Below are 13180 nucleotides of genomic sequence, written 5' to 3'. Positions count from 1 at the left end.
GCTATTTTCATATTATGTTCCCTGTTTAGTTTGTCGTGCAAATAAAATAAAAATAGGGAGGTCTAAAGTCAATCTTTTGGAAATCTTGTGTTTTTTTTTTGACATCACCATTTTATCACTTATCCTTCATCATTTCACATTGTGTTTGGAACCAGTACTATCTTTTACATGGGTCATCCTTTCCGTGAATCATCCACGCATAACTGCAAATGTTATAATTGGCTGGAAACGCGTTTCTACAAAGTTATTAGTTTTAATTTTTTCGTGAGAAAAAGTTTTTGTTTTTGTGCATGGATTAATTTACAAGTAGAAATTTTTATATTCATACATATAGATATATAAAACGCACTTTGTGACGTCAGGGGAAATTGTAAATGAGTCTTGTGCTTAGAAATTGAGATTTGATATATACATATGAATATATTTAAGTAAACGTGCATGCAAAGGTGCTGACGAAATGCTCTACCATCTGTTTAATACTTAAATTTATTCCTGAGGGTTGCCAAATCACCTGGCAGATTATGTGAATATCTTTCTTTGGTAGGAAGTTTGTTCCTCAATAAATCGAGTGTGCAGAAAGACAAATGGACTTTTGTAGTAAGATAAGTCAGCTGTTAACTATCAGCCTTTTTATCTCCTGAATCTATATTAATAGGCAAGCCCCGCCCCCCCCCCTCCGCCCCCCCCCCCCCCCCCCTCCACTCCTTCCAATCCACCAATTGATAAAGATGGAGTTTCTTTTTGACATGTAAAGCAATAGGCCCCGCCCCTTGATCTAGATATTTTTTTAATAAGTGGTTTCGAAAAATCAGAAAACACAGTGAGCCCTCTGTGTATATCATATCATAGGTATATAGAACGCCCCCCCCCCCAAAAAAGTGAAAATTCGGTGTTATCATATTAAAAGTGCCGATGTGGGTCATGACTGGGTCAATTCACAACGTACGTACGGCCACGGCCGGCCAAACGTACACGCATCAACTCTTTCAATAAAAAAGGGAAATACATACATTATTTAACGTGTAGTTGAGGAACTCGTTGTTGGGACTGGTAACCAGACTAACTTGTCGAATGACTCAACCGCTGCGACGTTAAGTGTTGTAGAGGTACCGTACCTGTCTACTCTAAACTGTTGCCATCTATCCGCCGGTTGAGATTAGCGCGGATGCACAAAAAGCCAAAAGGACACGGAGAGCAAGGTCGTCTTTGTTCGGTGAAAGGTTTTGGGATACCTGGACCGAATTCCTCCTTATTTCTTGAAAATCCTCAAAGATCGTGCAATCATACGAACTACAAATATGGTTGTGATGGAAAGAAACGGGAATTCGGACTCAAATCATCGGACGAATGGGGCGAGTTCTGTGGCGGTAGTTCGAACAACAGCAACCATTCAGAGGATAGTTCAAGCAGTTCCGAGGATGAACATGGTAAAAAAAAGTCACAAAAGTAAAACTAAAAGCAAAGTAAAGGGACGATGCGCACAAATGTAAATTGGTTTTATTTGATTTTATCAGGGTTTTGGACTTCTTCAAGGGTTATCAAACCGTGAAGAGATACATGTATGTGTGTTTTTGTTTCCTTTTGTGTGGATTGTATGTTTGTAATGTTTTAATAGTTGTAGAACATTAACATTTATTAATGTGGGGCTAAGTTAGCCATGTATTTGCCAATGTAGAACAAAATGTAGTTCCTTCACTTTATTTGTTAGTATTTGTTGACAACATTTTTGGGAGGGGAGTGGGGTTGAAGTCATTTGTTACTTTGTGGATTTTAGTTTTTTTTAAGATGCTTTAAATTTATTAATAGTTTTCATAAGTATGTATTATTTCCTTCTTTTTTTAAATTGTGTAACTTATATTTTCCCGTTCTTTTTTGGTGGGCAAAATAGTATTTGAAATATAATTTATCATTACTGATGTTTTTATAAACGTAAAAAAAAATCTCTTCAGAGTAAGATTGTTAGTTAATATTTGATTAACATGGCGGGTCCTGGAATTTTCGCAGGGGGGGATTGTTTTCATCGCAAAGAGTCTGAAATGTAGACACGTTTTTTCTCCGGACACTTGGCCTCTGTTAAATAAAGGGGGGGGGGGGGCTCGTTCCATACTTACCCTTAAAAATAACCTGGTCCGCGCCTGATTAATTAGATGCTCATTGTCGTCCATGATTACAAACATTTTTTTTCTAGTTTAAAAAGTTGGGATTAGGGTCATTAGTTTGCTTGTTAGGTTTTTGTTCTTTTTTTTTGGGGGGGGGGGGTGCTTTGCTTTGCTTTTTCTTTCCTTTTTTTTTAAGTATAGGAGTGAAGAGAGAAAGACAAATAATACAGTTTTATTCAATAAATAATGTACATGTACATGAAAAGTGGCATTTTGTTAACACCTCGAAATCTTCTCAGACCCGGATGGATCAGTGAGGAGTTTGAAAAATTTCTTGAAACACACATGTATATGGACTATATGAGGAGTTATTTTCTGTTGCCTTGTGGTAAAAACGGTGCAATTTTACATACCTATTCACAAAGCTATATTTTCACTTTTCATTTCTGAAGTTTAAAGCCCATGACACAACCTTTAAGCAGCATATTATTGTATTTAACACCAACAGAATACATACTGTGTATAACTTTCATCTTATCAAAGTAACTGACATTGCATTGTATGCAAGTGTCAGTTAAGCAAAATAAAAAAAAATTGAAAAAAAAAATTAAGAGAGATGCTTATTTTGAAAACCTTTGACACACCAAGGCTCCTTTACATGCAGGTCCACATTTTTTTTGAGTAAACACAGACACATGTACAAATATACTAGTCCAAAAGTTTGGGACTCTTAATACTGTGTATGAGAGTCCCAAAATTTAAGGTATTGAAAACATGCAATGCAAGAAAATAGACTGCACCTGAAACAACCAGTCCATCACAGCTTCAGTACTGTATCAATCAACTGTGCCAAAAGAAACATCTGGCATGTCTGGTACTAGTCTCTATTTCTACACATTTCTTCATATTCAGCCACCAGACTAATGACAATGAATGAAGAGGTCTGTCTTTCCAAACAGTTGGACCATGCAGGGTGGACCATGGAGAAATTTCTCCATGATTGGACAACCATGGAGGAACCATTTTCTTCCTCCATGGGACAACTACCAGTCTAGTCAATTTAAAATTACTTGACTTCCCTCTATGTGCAAAATGTTGAAGAAGAGGCTCCTTTAAAAATTGAATTGTGTCTTCAAACTTGGTTGGTGAAATATTGAGGACCTTTTTCTCGCCCAATGAAAATTTTGGAGAAGTTTGCTGGCTGGCTAAAGGGTTAGTAAAGTTGGCCTGATTTCATTTTACATGTTTTTCAGCACCCAAGGTCCCAGTCTGATTATGTACATGTACATACATGTATGTATGACTGCTCATGCAAAATATTTCCAATTAAAAAATCATGTTGTGAAGCTAATAAAACTTAAAAGACAGGTCTCTCTTTTACAAACAAACATAATATCAAATTCAGTTAAATACTCATGTGATTTACATTGTATGAAATTATTGTGTTGGAAAAAATATCCGAATAAGGAGGTTTGCTCCTTAAAAAGTCTTAAAATGGAGTAATGCATTGTTTATGTAATAACGCTTTTTTTAAACAAAGTGCTCGTGAATCTGTTTGTACATGTATCATAGGTTTGTTTTGGTGTAATATGTTAATTTGTACTTGCTAACTGACGTTAAGAAATATTTTGCCAAATCCAGTTAATATAATCAGTTAACGATATCTGGAATCAGTGCAGTGATCTAGGCATATTAATATATGCATGGCCAAGCATAAACAACACAAGGTGCAGCTAAAGACCTGACACAATGCATCCTCCAAAATCATCAGGCACTAAAATGACATACAGCCTCAATCCTCCAAAATCTTTCAAAGCTGCCTGTTTGATTTTTGGAGGATTGAGGAGGGTTCTTTGTCGAGACCTCATTGAAGCCATCACAAGTCAACCTGTACACATCCATCCTAGCTTGAACGACAACCATTAACCCTATGACCTCAGCTAAAGCTACAAAATAATACCGAGTAGTACATGTAACCTGTAGTATCCATTCTTTCCTACAAGTGTGCTCAATATATGATAAATGAAAGGTTTGCGGAACACCATGTGCAAATAATTTCTCAACTAAGAGAATGGTTCTGAAAAGAACCAGAGGTATAAACTCGACGTTCCGGTCAGTATGTACGTGTTCTACATAACCCCCCGAGGACCGACCACAAAGGGAGAACAACAGATCCTTTCAGTCCTCGGGATTTGGGTCTTTTGTTCGAAACTGTCCTCGATCGTACGTTTACGTGCTTAGTCTATGGGAAAGTGTTAAAGTACAGGAACAAAGGGAAACACAATAGGTTGTCCTCAGGCGTATAGTAAAACACGACTGTGTGCTCTGGAAGTGTGCACAACACTTGTTATTTGGCACTTGACCCCCAAGGAGCCCTTAGGGGGTGAGGGTTAATGAACTTTATCTATGAACTGTGACAAATGCATTCCTTGTCATTGGTCATCCCTTGTTACTTGTCATGTGACTTGTGATTATGCTTGTGATTGTCTTAGGATAGAATTGACTACAAAACTTCGCCATGAATATCATTAAAATCTTTAATGCTTGAATTACATGTAAATGTATACAATGTATTTTGCAGAGCCAGGCCTGCGAGTTGGTGCAGACTACCAGGCAGAGATACCTGAGATAATAAGTGTAAGTTGATAAAACCGTTACCAGTGATGCATTTTTTGTTGCTGACCAATCATGTGGAGGTAGGGAATCATTCATATTAAAATGGCATTGTGTCTGTTGCTTTATTGGCCAATAGACCCAATCCGTCAGCACGGCCCAATTTTGACCAATCACAGCTGTGACTAATTCACACGTATGGGTGCACAAAAGTCTGACATGTGGCACGTGTATGTGACACATACGGCTGGAAAATGCTATGTGGCATTGCAGGGCTGCACATTTTGGTTGCCCACGTCCGCAGTGGCTGGGCATGGGCATTGCGAGGGGGGGGGGCACTTACCCCTCCCCTCCCTCCCCTCCCCTCCCCAAACCAGAAAGCAACCAAAAAGGGGGGGGGGGAGATTTGAAATTGTTTTAAAAAGATTGACCAAAAGGAATGTCAAATAATTTTCCTGATTTAAGAGGAATACACAATTGCACAAAATATGTTCCCAAGTAAAATTCATGTCATGGTAAAAGGATTTATGTTATGGTATTGTTTTAATGTAAAACTTATGCTTAATACAAATTATATTTGTATGACAGTGCTTACAAAGGAAAAATATGGAAGGGCAGTATAATTTTCTGACTGTTTTCGTTGTCTTGACAAAAACGGATGTGCTCAGTGATATTGTTACTGCAAGTCTGCAATTTGAAAGAGCTTTTGACACTCAGTATAATGACACAGCTCAACTTCACTGAGTTAGTTCGTTTACACTGATGGATCAAGGGGGGGGTTGCGGAGGGGGCATCCGCCCCTCCCGGCAGTGACTGAAATTGTCTCAAATAAGGCCATATTTCACTTGAGAGAGCCGTTCCGACCCCAGCATACCCTCAGCCCCCCCCCCCTCCCCCAGCAGTAACCTCTCTGGATCCACACTTGATTATGGGCCTTTTACACTGGACCCGTTCCAGCACAGAGATTGCAAGAATCCAGCACGGCTCCTACATGGGTCTGGCATTCTGCACAAGAAAAATCCAACTCTGGTCATTACCAGGGTTGAGAAGCTCTAGCCGGGTAGAAAATCTGAAATCTACACCGTTGTGAGTGTGAGTGGTACCCCTTACCTCCCTCATGTTCACTGATACTCGGTTTTGCTTAGGGTGGACTCGTGTTGATTTCAACATGGGTAGGCAAGAGGATTGTGTGATAAAGCCTTTAGCTAGTTCAGTTTGTGTGTCTCATTACACCACCATGCGCTCAGCCTTTCTTTTTTTTGATAATAATTTCAAACAGATGTTCCAGCTGTTCGTCGGGGTGACAGCAGACAAGAGGCCTTGTTGGTCTGGCTGCCTGATGGAGAAGTATCCGACACAAAATGTAAGACAATTTTCTTCTTTCAAAACCATTCTGAATTTCTAGATCAGTATAAATTTCAAGGTTCTTGTTTTGTTGTGTTTTTTAATTTAAGGCCAAAAAAAAAAATAGTCAGTCTCTGGTCAGCGCGCGCGTCGATTTTAATCATGCGCGTCAACCTTCTTTTTTTTCTTCAAAATGTTCCGCGGTAGCTCCAACAGCGCCCTCTATTGCCGCACCTCCTTAATTTTTTTTACCAAAGAGCCCAAAGGGAATTTGCACCAAGGCAAATGATCGAGGGCACCAAGGTAAATTATGGAGGACACCAATGTACATGAGGGACACCAAAAAAAGCAAAATAGTACCCACCTTGTCTGTACAATCCAAGCTTGGGGAAAAAAAAAAAAAAAAAAAAAAAGCCCGTTGCCGCATCAATTCTTTTTTGGGGCCTAATACTATGTGTTTTTGTAGATTTCTTAATTGGGGTGACTGGTTTAAAATGGATTAACAATATTCTAAAGCGCACGAGAACAAGAAAAAGAAAACAATTCCTTCACTTGATATTTCAATTCTGTTAGAAGCTTTCTCAAAATGAAAAGATTCTTTCAGAAAGATAAACTACTGCCATTTATATCTGAGGTCGCCATCAGACGGTAGCTTGCTGCAGCGTATCATTTCTCACAAAAATCAAGTTTGCATTATCAAGCCGCATTAATTTTTTAGATTTAAAATAATTTGAATTACATACATGTAGTAGTTTTGTAAGAGAATCAACATTTTTGTCAGATTTTCTGGTTTTCGTGCATAAATTAATTGCAAAACATCTGTCTCATGCTCATTGAATTATTCAGGCATTGGACTTCATCTTTTTTACTGTCTCAACAATTTTAACTTGGCTTAGCCCAAGCATGTGCACACATGCACCATGCATAACATCTGGATAGCAAAACATATGCCTGCTTTACTGCATGCATGTCCAAAACTTGATTATAATGCTTACTACATACTTATAGGGATATTCTCAGTGTCTGATATTTAAAGGTATGTAGGAACATTGTTCCGACCAAATTAATGAGAAAAATCCTTGATGAAAGTGAACAGAGGAATGGTCCAAAATAGGCAGGGAAATTTTTCTGCCAGAAATTGTTTTGAACAAAAGAAAATAATTTTGAAGGGGGTTAAGAATCATGGCACACTTTTTTTTTTACGTACGTTGGCAACAGAATCCAGTTACAAGACCCCCAAAAATGTGCAAAATGTAGAGTAGCCAATGAGATAAAAGTTCAACAGGCTACAAATGTAGTTGTTATGAACCACCTACGATTTTCAGCAGTTATTGTTGCTTTAGCCCTAACTCCCTCTGCCTTTTTGCTAGGATGTAGCCTCAATCCTGCAAAATCCTCCAATTGGCCTCATGGAAAAATAGCATATAGCCTCAATCCTGAAAATTCCTCCGTTATTTCTTGAATATGGTCCATGGAGGGGTGACCACTGCCTGAATCCTGCAAATCCTCCGGCTATGACTGTCAATAGGCTGAGGCAGAGGCAGTGACATCCTGGAGCAGTGCAGAGGATGTCAAGTATAATCAAGGACTAAATTTATGCACGGCTAAGCATAAACAACGCAAGGTCCGCCCAAGACCTTGACACAGTGTGTACTCCGAAATCAGCAACGCACTTTTGCCATGTAACCTCATTCCTGCAAATTTCTCCAATTTGCAAAAAGGCTTTTGAGGATCAGGGCGGTTAGGGTAAAACAAACAAAAATGCACAGAAAGCAATGATCCAGTGTACCTTTAACTGTAGGACTTTTTGTAATATAAAAGTGGTACTCAGTTGTATGTGGAACTCAGTAGTATGTCTGCATTTTTGTGGTAGTGTAGACCCCTCTCAGTCACAGTCACAGATCTTAGTAGGCAAATTGCAACTGCATATTCAACGCCATCAAGTATGTGTACGTGCATGTGGGTGTTTACATAAATGTGGAGGCCAGTGTGTGACATTAGGGTCAAATTTTTCAAAATAACCAAATTAAATTCAGCTTCACATGGTTTTGCAGTCTAGGGTCTATATTTTGTCAAAAACAAAACCATTTTTCGTAACATGACCCTTTTTAGAGTAGCAACATGATGAACTGGCATATGGGACACAAATTTCACCTGTAACAGTGACACCAAATTGTTAATTTCTTTTAGAGCTCTCACCAGGTTATTGTTCAGGTATGGTAAAGACATGTTGCTTTAAAGCAATTATTGCAACACATATAAGTTAAAAAAAACTTTAACACTATCCTTGTTCAACATTTGTTGAAAATCAAATATCAGTTTTAGGAAATTGACATATTATGATGATTACAAAAATGTAGCTCTCACTTGACATGAAATTATATTATTTTAAGACAAACACTCACTTGTTCTCTAAAAGCAAGTTTGACAGCCAAAACTGCAATTATGAAGAACAATGAAGATTTACAAACACCACTAGAAAGCATGTTATTGTAAGTAAAGCCTGGTGTTAACCAACATTTCACCTGTAACGCTGACACCAAATAGACACTGTTACAGAGTGACAATCCTACAACTAACTAATAATAATAGTAATAAATGGTATCAAAACCATTTAAACCTTTCTATTTAGTGATAAGCTTGATGGTTTCTACATCAGATACTTGTTTCTGAGACTGGAAGTTTAAATATCAGAGTTTGTTATAATAATCATTTCACCTGTAACGCTGACGCCAACAACCAAAAACACTTTTATCACTTTTCTTCACTGTAGTTCTACTTTAACCTGTCCTATGCCAAAGTTTTCATGTATTAAAAAACTTAGTCATTATTTTAGCTAAAACTCAATCATCAATCAAACAGGTGCTTTTGCCTCATTGTTTCAGCTGAAAATAGGTATTTCACCTGTAACGGAGTCAGTGTTAACACCAAACCTTTATTGCCTCTTATTTCAAATTCTAAGAGAAGGATTCAAATTTAATGACATCTATATTCCGAGCCAACATCCAGGATATATTTTTAGTTAAGCTTGTTGACAAATACAGTTTGACAAATTCAGAGTGCAGCTGCAAAGTATCACACTATAACGCTTTTTGATGACACCAAATTGATCTGCTAATATTTAAAATTGGTATATTTCTTGTACTTCTTTGAATTTCACTTTTGGTCTTCTTTAGTCTCTTTATTTAATAAAAGACTTCAATAATCACTTAAAATTTAGAATAGTTGACAGTTCTACAAATATTATAATCAATGGTAAAGTTCACTCTGTAACAGATTTGCTGACACCAAATGTTACAGGGTGATGGTATTTTTAGCGGCATGTCAAAATGATACAAAGTTGCCGATGCACGAACGTTGTGTTTATTATTAAGTTTTGGGTTATCATCATCATTTAGAATTAAAAAGGACCAAATTTATCATTGAAAGAATGAAAACTGTGCACCATTGGACAAGCTGTAAAAATGTCACGCAATTTTACCTAAAATGTCATAATTCTGGCTAATTTCGATCAAAATTATACAAATGCATTGTGGTGATTTAATTTTTTTTTATTTCAGTGGGTACATAGTGATATGGGCAATAAAGTAAAAACACAAATATTAGCAAGCTGGTTATTTAACATGGAAATGCCCATGAAAGGAAAGAACATGTGAATTATACCACTGGCCTCCACATTTATGTAAACACCCATGTGCAAAATGTTTTAAACATGCACGCAAGTTGCTTGAAAGTTGACCCAAAATGCCGATGAACGTGACAATCTGTAGGCAGTGATTTCATTTGTGAAGGGTCTAGTGAGTTAATATTTGCTGTGTGAAGTTGCCATTCAATTATATTTATACTATTAACCTCAATGTACATTTTACAAGGTTATGTTAAATACGTCTAAGCACTGTCGATATCAGAATTTTCAGTAATCGATATATCGAAATCCATATTCAAGAATTATAGATGACACTTTGATTTTTTTTTTAAGCAATCTTAAGTCCCTATTTTCCATGGCTTTCTCTGGAGCATATTGCTCAAACCTTTTAAAAACAAATCCCAGCACCGATAGTTTGTCCAGAACGGGCGGTTTCGTTTGAGGTTTTACATTGCGGGAGACGCGAATTCCAGGGAACGCAGAGCACAAAGCGACACCGCTTAGCATTTCGTGATCTGTTTTATTTTGAGTCACAAGCACCAAGCTGCCGCCAAATTTTATTTCATCAAACAGAAAACGTTAAACACAATTAAAAGCACAAATGGGAGATTTATTTTGGCGATAATCTGAAGCATTTCGATATTTTCGATATTCCTCAATATGGAAAATATCAATGTGATTAAAAAATCGAATAATCACCGAATAATCATCGATAATATTGAATAATCAAGTAATATCGATAGTGCTTAAATACGTCCAGTGTAAATGTAAGTGACTTAAATTATAAAAAATGTAAGTGACTTCAATTATAAAAAAAAAGACGTTTGAAGCCCCCAAAAAAACCTTATGAAAGATCATGTTTTTTGCACATTACAGTGGATGAGTACATCCTGTTAGCCAAGGAGCGTTATGGCTACAACACGGAGCAGGCCCTGGGGATGCTGTTTTGGCACAAACACAACGTGGACAAGTCCCTGGCCGACTTGCCTAACTTTACCCCCTTCCCTGATGAGTGGTCCGTGGAGGACAGGTGCTGTTTGAGCAGGCCTTCAGTTTCCACGGAAAAGCTTCCACAGGATCAGACAAATGGTAAATAATACCCCCCCCCATTGCCCATTGTTGAGTGTTGATTGTACTAAGAGATACAGTTTAGACTTTTCTGTTAATAAAGGTGGACACTTTTTGCATCTGTGAATGATATGAGTATTTTAGCATTTTGATGTTTCCCGGTTTATTGCATTTTTCCGTATTAAACTTTGTATAAGTAATCCCTTTTCAGTCCTTCTGTTTTTTGAGCGTGCGATCACACCCCCCACGCCATCACACGCCTAAAAGCTTCCTGAGAAGTGCGAATAATCGCACGCCTGAATCCCTCAGTACCGCACACCTCGGCATACATTTACGGCATAATTACACTTCATAATTGTGAAAAATGTCGGTGAAGAGAAAACGGCTTTATTGTAAACCAAGATGAATATTATAAAAAAAAATACCAGATTGTTCAGTCCCAGCTTGGACCACAGAATCACACACCTAGAAAAATCACACGCCTAGAAAAATCACATGCCTAGAAAAATCACACGCCTAGAAACATCACATGCCTAGAAAAATCACACGCCTAGAAAAATCACACGCCTAGAAAAATCCAGGTGTGCGTTTTTCCACACACCTGTGATTTTCAAATCAGAAGGACTGCCTTTTGAAAGCAACCAAACTCCTTCCAAATGAATGATGAAAAACTGTATCAAAATGAGCTTACAGATAAACAGAAAGTAATTGTCTTTTTACCTTGGTCATTTCTTGTGTGTTTTCTCAGCTGCCGGATAAGTCTATCAGCTGCCTTGTGAAATATTACTACCAGTGGAAGAAGACGAGGACTAGTACAAGTCTAATGGATAGCAAGCAAGGAAGCTTGCTGGAGGACACAAAGAGAATGAGAGTGAGATTCCGCATAAACCCGTGGAGTAAAGACGGATAGGAGTTTTGCAGTATGAGACCTAATCTGTACAACTTTTTAAAGCATTTCCAAAAGTTGGTTGCACATTGTCTGTCAAAATGGAGTTTGAAACAAGGCACATGATCTTGTCTTTGTGTAATAAGCCTACTTAACAGAAGAGAAATCAATAATGAAAGGTTTGCGGAACCACCATGTGCGAATAATTTCTCAACTAAGAGAATGTTCTGAAAAGAACCAGAGGTATAAAACTCCAGTGAGTTTATACCTCTGGTTCTTTTCAGAGCCATTCTCTTAGTTGAGAAATTATTCGCACATGGTGTTTCCGCAAACCTTTCATTATTTTAGTATCTCCACCATGCAAAGCCTCAAATCTTTCTTAAAAGAGAAATCACACAAGTACAAAGATGAATTTCAAGGGACCCATATGTAATTATTTCGCTGTTTAGATAATATATGGGTTATGATTTTTCTGTGTTTTTTAAGTTTTCTAGAAACACACCTCTCCCCCCCCAAAAAAAAAATTCTATATATAAGTTTGAATCATCAAACAAGGGAACATTATCAACACAATAAACTTCATATATAGGGTACTGTCTCACCCACATTTTAACTTTAAAATTTGACACAAAAATGAACCCATTTGCGGGGGAGGAGAGAATTTATCCTTGATCACGAGAGCTTTGTGTTATTCTGTCACCAGTGAGGCCTCAGAGATGGAAGAGAAACCCGAAGAGAAACGGGACGAGACATTCGATCCCGAAAAAGAAACCCAAGGTAAATGTTTTGCCCAGGATCTTCTAGATATGTGATCAAGAGTTTGAAATGGACCACTCCCACCTGTCAGTCAAACAGTGTGATGTGTCCAATCAGATCACGACTTATGGTCAGGTGACCCGGTAGTTCAGTCCAACTCGGTCACAAGCACTGTGAAGACTGTACACAAACCCAAAGGTGGGCAGTCCATCGGGAGTAGTCAATGCCAGCTTTACCAATATGATGTGCGGAATTGAAGAGAGAAAAGAATGCTGACAGAATCATAGTCCTTGGAAATGGAAGAAATGAGTTGTGTGGGCGTTCATAAATTACATGTAAGATGCTGAAATGAGGACTAAAAGGTAGAGTAGACAATTTGGGAAATTGTTTTTGTTAGAACTTAGAAAAGTGCTCAAAATCTAAAGACGGATGCTTAATAACTAACCTGATGAACTTATAGCTCTGTGAATGCTATATATCTTGAGAAATAAAACAAACATATCCACAATATTCTGGATCTCGATTTCAACTCCAAACTTGGTAAGTCATATTTTGATTGCACCCTCTCATGACACAATCTTGAAATCAGCAATCGGGATGTGATTCTCATTCAGTCGGTTGTTACCCACTCACAGATTCGCCCATTGCAAACCACCTACAAATTAGAACACACAGGGGTGAATCATGACATTTCCAAAAATGTGTCACTTGACACATCTTTGGAAAGACCTTCTTTTTTGTTGTTTCCTTCAAAGGAATTATTTCACA

General features: G+C 37.8%; 1 protein-coding gene across 1 annotated transcript; it reads left to right on the top strand.

The window, feature by feature from the left end:
* Nucleotides 1–1272: 1272 nt before the first annotated feature.
* On the top strand, nt 1273–12433 carry LOC115922130 (REST corepressor 3-like; the record flags this gene model as incomplete). The annotated part of the gene is given in 6 exon segments (XM_030980250.1): nt 1273–1427; nt 10579–10728; nt 10731–10766; nt 10769–10791; nt 11519–11641; nt 12364–12433. Coding segments are annotated over 6 exon segments (557 nt in total), but the record flags the coding sequence as incomplete, so codon positions are not given.
* Between the last annotated feature and the right edge of the window lie 747 nt (nt 12434–13180).

The sequence above is a fragment of the Strongylocentrotus purpuratus genome, unplaced genomic scaffold, assembly GCF_000002235.5.
Source record: "Strongylocentrotus purpuratus isolate Spur 01 unplaced genomic scaffold, Spur_5.0 spur5_contig_192, whole genome shotgun sequence".
Lineage (NCBI taxonomy): Eukaryota > Metazoa > Echinodermata > Echinoidea > Camarodonta > Strongylocentrotidae > Strongylocentrotus > Strongylocentrotus purpuratus.
Note: the sequence above shows the minus strand (reverse complement) of the source record. Positions and strands in the feature narration are given on the sequence as shown.